We start from the raw sequence: 5,857 nt of genomic DNA on the forward strand, positions 1-5,857 counted from the left end.
AATCTCAATCCATAGTCTGATACAGGTTTAAGAAGTCGTAGTCAAACGTCGATCGTTTATGTATGAACAATGTAACTGGTGTCTGTTAAAGAGATTGGACAGACGCCTTTTACGCGAAGCTAACGTCGCGCGATTGACCCTTCATAGAGAAAGCACCGTGCATCCGCGTACCCGCGGCCAAATTAATTTGCGCGCGAGACACGTGAAAGAGTTATTTTTTTCGAGAGCACAAGTGTAAAGTGTCATATCACTTTATTTAATCAATCATAACATTCAATAATACATAATTTAACTGATAAATGTATTTTGTGTTTAAATTTTTACATAAGGACATGCGTTTTGTTATGTTACGATACACTCGATTGCAGGTAATACCTAGTTGTTATCTCTTTCCCCATCAATATCGTAGGCAACTATGTCGTGTAGAGTTTATTCTTTTTGACAAGATTCGAAACACCTCAACGCTCCATTTTGTAATTTACATACGTAATGCAAACGACTCCGAGTAGTAGCGTATGTGCGATTGTTGTATTTACATGAGTAACACCGCGCGATCGCGCCTCGCATTCTAACAGTGTATAATTCGACAGGTATTTCTTTTCTTTTCCATCCATACATAACTCTCGTTTGACCGCCCTTAAGTATCAATGGCAAGAAGTTGCGTCTTCCCCCCCCCCCCCCTTTCGACGAGCCATCTGCATGCGACCGAAAAGATGATGCCTTGAATTACGATGTAACTTACAAAGTATGAATAATATTACACACACATGTTTCGAATCCTATTGTATTTAAGGCCCGGTTTCACCGAAACGTCGTTTAACTGTGATCACGGGTTTAATTCACGCTCGTCCCTTTCTAAAGTAACAGTTGGAAAGAGACGAGGGATGAACGAAGCCAAGCCTAAAGTTAAGCGACGATGGTGAAGCCCAGGCCCGAGAGTCAGAATGATGGTGCGCATCGTCGCATTCATTCGTCCAAATAACATATGTACATAGTATATTCCCCCGAGACCCGATCTCCGTTTTACCCACCCCGTTCCCCCAACGTAAAAGTGAACAGATTAAGGCTCCAGCAGGCTATAGGCTACGTTCTACAATGTACAATATATTATGTACTTTGTTAGTTTCCGTTTTCGCGTACAATGTCTGGCTGTGTAATGTGTAGTAAGCGATAGCACCAAGAGACTTCCCGCTTTTCCTGCCTTTCGCGCTCGTATGAGACGACCCCTTCGTGACGGCTGTTATATACTATATAATGTGATGCAATTTAGAGAAACCAGGTTGCGCAATGATTAACATTTATTTCATTCAGTAGTTTCATTAAACTTTGCAACGTATCCATCATATAATAGACATACTTATTATAAAACAATACATTTTAACAAAAATGTATATAGACTTATACCTTTATGAAATGTAAAGTTGGATAAAAATAGTAGGCCTCGCCCACCAATATCTGTTAAGAGTTATGTTTCCTTGTTTCTCGTTTACTTTGTGTATTGAACGCGGTAATGAACACTTAACGGTGTTCGGTACCGGGCTGACAAATCAGTGGACAGACACATCCAATGTCCCTTGCAATTACATTTGATATATTATGCGTTTGATATCACCCATGGCCCCAGCATGTTGTATCGATAAGTAACATAATAATCAGAGAATATGTATATATATGTATATATATATATATTTATATAATAAATTCGTATAAAAAACGATACATGTACGCATATATCGTTCTTTAAACCGAATTCTTAAATACACGAGATGTGTCATCGAGTCGCTTCAGTGATCTAAGACTTAAGCGTTACGGATTTGTCTTCCTTTTTAAATGAGAGTCAGTCTAAAGATCTTCCTTATACCTGACGTAAACTATCAATTTCGCTACTTTATTCGCACATCATCACATCTGTAAGAAAACGTTTTTTCTCTCTTTCTCTTTTTTTTTGCATCATGTAGTGTCCATTTTCGTAGAGGCTCTATTCGCGTTCCGCAATTTATATTTGTATCGTAAAACGTAAACAACGTATCGTGCTCTTTAATATTCTCCGGATAGAAATATGCTTATAATAAAGTAATTAAAAGTGTTCTGCTTCGAGTCAGGGTGAACCATCGAGCGACAGAGAAATTGTGCTAGAGCAGATCGATGTAGTTGTAATGACAAGAATTATCAATAAGATAATAACCTCAGTGAACGATATTATGTATTAATCTTCTCCCCTCATATATTGTAATAATATATAAGACGCAATAACCTTCTCCAGGGAAAAAAGCGTTATACAAGTAGAAATATAAATAATTATGGGACATCACTGACGTTACTATATTTTTGACAAAGTTCGCGGGAATTTGTAAATTGTCGCCGATCGAAAAACTGCCCTCCATCTGCCCATTGCTTCACAACTACATGATTATAGTTAAAATTTATTCTCGCTATTCGCGTCTCGCAATCTCAAGCTATTCAATTCGCATTAAACTCAACTCCAGTTGAATCACTTAACGTAAGAACAAGGATCCCCATTACCCCATTATAAATAGTGAATAGATCTTTTACTTCGATAGTTATTATCGTTTTCACGTCCATCCAAAGTCAAAGATTATATCTTGCACTATGCTGCACAATGCGAATATCACGGACGTCGCTTGAAGAAAGATGGAATCAAAGTGAGGAAACAGCGTGATTTATACAAAGGTTCCACCGTCGGATATTGATTTTCGATTTTACAGGAATTAGCACGCTTGTAGAGAAGAAACCAAGCCGTTACTTCGTGACGAATCTGTGTAGAATGTTTCGGAGAGAAACATGTGTTCTCAGTTAATTCTTCTCGATTGACAACGCCAAAAGTGCCGACCTTGTTTTATTGCTTCGTGGAACATACAATACGGAGTCGAGAGGAACCTTGAGTGGCATGCATGAGTCGAATATCTCTAGTCAGACGTTATTTAAGTAGTGTTATAATTTGCTCCCATGCACATCACACCTCCAGACTTCACTCATGCAGCAAAATGCGCCTTACTTTTTTTTTGTTAATTATTTCTTTTAATATAAAAAAATCTATTTCTATTGACTCTTAAGCTCTTTGCCAATACTGTACGACACAATTTTGTTCCAGTCGATTTTCGTTCGCATTACCGGCAATTGCCTTCGCAGCGCCTTAAAGGTGGTGTCGGACATGGTTTGATAGTTCTCGGAAATCGCCGTTTGATAATCGTTCTCGGATTCCTCGACAAACCGTATTAGATCCTTCGCCGTTTGCTTCTCGCTGGAGATCGGCAGGCTCTCCTTCACGTCTTTGCTACTGACCAGTTGTACATTCCCGTCCTCGTAATAATGTACTTGTACTTTGAGGCTACCTCTCATCTCGGCGTTACCCGAATTTGGGGTGAAACTGACGTTCCACACCGAACGCCAGCGGCCGTTCCAGAAGTTTTTAGGTTGAAACTGATGATCCTCTATGCACGCCGTTAGCGTTATGTTTCCTGCGTAAAAAAAAAAGAAGAAACAATTCAATTGTTGCTCGATCGCCCACCGCGCCTTGCCTCGAGCGCGATCGCGGACAGTTACCTCCAAGGGATTTTCCGAAGACTGAGCAAGCGCCATGTCTGTAATGGCTTTGAGTATAATTCGTTATCTCCTCTTGAAGGGCCGACCTCCAAGGCTCCGCTACGGGATCCGGTTCGTAAGGTTCGTAATCCTGCGCCTCCTTCCTCAGGTGATCGTATTTAAAACTTTGCTTACTCCGCGCGTCGTAAAACCTCTGGGAGCCCAAGTCATTGTGTTCCGTTATGAGCGCTGGGTGGTCACTTCCGTCTATCTGCGTGACAAGAAAAGAACTTTCAAGTTGTCTACTCAACACTCCCGCCTGTCTTTCCTACGCGAAGTTTCCTACGGTTTCCTGCCGACCGAAATCTACAGTTTTGCACACATTCGCGACTCGACCCTAGACTTATCCGTCCGCAAAGTGTAAGTAAAAACGCGTGTAAAAAAAAGGAACAAGACACCGCGGCCTCGCCGCTGGCACAAGCAGTGCCCAACCTCCGATACCGGCACCGGAATAGCGTTCCAGCGCGAAGCAAAACGAGGGAAGCAGACGACCCGGTGCGTCGAAGCATCGCCGGCAAACGGACCGGCGGCGCGGCCACGCGGTTCCCGCTGTCTAGCCCCTGGGGCGAGGGTCCCCGCAGCCTGCCGCGAGGGTGTACTCGCGCCGGTGGGAACGTCGACGCGTGGCGAACGCGCGGAGCGGACGGTGGGCGCGGAAAAGCCGAGGCGGCCGAAGACGGCGCGCGGCTGGGTCGCCGTGGTCGCGCCTCGCGGGCTCCCGGAATCGATAGGCACACACCCGGGGGATGGAAAACGGGGACGAGCGCGCGAAAGGGCGCCAAGGGCCGCGCGAGCCCTGCGTTCGCCGCGAGGGCGAGGGGGCCGCGCGGGAGTCGGCACGCGGCGCCGTCGGCGGCGACCACGACGACGACGACGACGACGATGATCGTGATGATGATGATGATGATGATGATGATGTTGTACCTTAACAGGCGTGAGCTGGTCCTTGTTGTACTGAGCGAAGGCCCCGGACGCGCCCTCCTTCAACAGATTGTCGTTGTTCAGCAGGACCCTCACGTCGTTGAACACCTCGTTGAACTCACCCGGCGGCGAGTGCAATATAAAATCCGAGACTATTCGCACTTTTTCCTGGTCCGGAATCACCGCATCTCCGTCCGCCGCCATCTTACCTTTCCCACTGGCACGCACACTCCGCCGCCGCCACCGCCGCCGCCGCCGATGTCAAAAGCGAGGGTACGGTGCGGTGGTCACGGACGGGGTCAGGTTGTGCTTGGTCCCTCTCCTCCGGATCCCGCCTCCGCGGCTCGCCGCGCGGCGGCGCTGGCGGCGGCGCCGGTATACCGGGTGGCGCGAACCCACCGGCTCTCGCGCGCGCCGGCCCTTCTCTCATTTTTGTCGTAGTTTAAGGGGATGCTGGAGTAATTCTGCACTTTTGCACCTTTCTAACCTAAAAACTGTCAGTTCGCGGAAACATTTGTGTAATATACAAATTAAATGGCTTAGTCCCAGTCTACAATAGATGATTTAAGCCCTAAGCTTTAAGAAATTGGCCAATCACGGTCAAGTATGAGTAGAATGCGCGACTGTGATTAGTCAATTTCTTAAGGCTTAGGGCTTAAATCTCTATTGTAGACTGGGACTTACGTGTACAGATCGAAAGCAGCTTGCTATTCCGGCCAAATGAAAGAACAATATATATGGCATCACTGAAACTAAGTTTGTAAGTCTAATAAAAAATAATAGTGAGCAACACACATACTACATGTACTGTATGTATGTGTTGCTCACTATTATTTTTTATTAGCCTTACAAACTTAGTTTCAGTGATGCCATATTGTTCTTTCATTTGGCCGGAATAGCAAGCTGCTCTCGATCTGTACACGTAAGCCATTTAATTTGTATATTACACAAATGTTTCCGCGAACTGACAGTTTTTAGGTTAGAAAGGTGCAAAAGTGCAGAATCACTCCAGCATCCCCTTAATTGGTCCCGAGCACGTGGTATTCCACCGTACACCCCGGCAGGATCCAGCGACGTGTGTTCGATTGCGCACTCGTAATCTAGGAAGAAATATGAGGTAATTTTCCCAGATAGCACACTGAATTCACAAAGTATTCTTTAAGTTTTCTTTTTTCTGAATTGTAATTCTTTAGGAATTCATAGAAGAATGCAATAAGAGTGACAGAGGAAGTTACACGCACCATAAATCGTTTTCCTGACAACTTCTTAAAGTACTCATCTCGAATTCAATAAATGTAAACTTTATGAATTCAAGGGGACTCCCAGGTAGAAC

At 44.7% G+C, this 5,857-nt stretch overlaps 2 protein-coding genes across 2 annotated transcripts in view; one reads left to right on the top strand and one right to left on the bottom strand.

The window, feature by feature from the left end:
- The window catches only part of LOC105567694, a 20,801-nt gene that overhangs the window by 2,031 nt on the left and 12,913 nt on the right, over nt 1–5,857 (top strand). The window lies entirely within an intron of this gene.
- Nucleotides 1,281–4,789, bottom strand: LOC105567693 (F-actin-capping protein subunit alpha). The gene is made up of 3 exons (XM_012022759.1): nt 4,528–4,789; nt 3,565–3,814; nt 1,281–3,479 (listed from the first exon to the last, which is right to left on the bottom strand). The coding sequence occupies exons 1-3, from the start codon at nt 4,726–4,728 to the stop codon at nt 3,061–3,063; spliced, it is 870 nt and encodes a 289-aa protein (XP_011878149.1). The 5' UTR covers nt 4,729–4,789; the 3' UTR covers nt 1,281–3,060.

This window comes from Vollenhovia emeryi, unplaced genomic scaffold (genome assembly GCF_000949405.1).
Source record: "Vollenhovia emeryi isolate VEMERY1.0 unplaced genomic scaffold, V.emery_V1.0 DF939135.1, whole genome shotgun sequence".
Classification (NCBI taxonomy): domain Eukaryota; kingdom Metazoa; phylum Arthropoda; class Insecta; order Hymenoptera; family Formicidae; genus Vollenhovia; species Vollenhovia emeryi.

Bases quoted from the DNA above. Each gene is read 5' to 3' on its own strand.
- LOC105567693 (XM_012022759.1), bottom strand. From the start codon at position 4,728: ATGGCGGCGGACGGAGATGCGGTGATTCCGGACCAGGAAAAAGTGCGA. The intron at 3,815-4,527 runs GTACAACATCAT...CTTGTCACGCAG, and splicing joins ACCAGCTCACGCCTGTTAAG to ATAGACGGAAGTGACCACCC. The intron at 3,480-3,564 runs GTAACTGTCCGC...TTTTTTACGCAG, and splicing joins CTTCGGAAAATCCCTTGGAG to GAAACATAACGCTAACGGCG.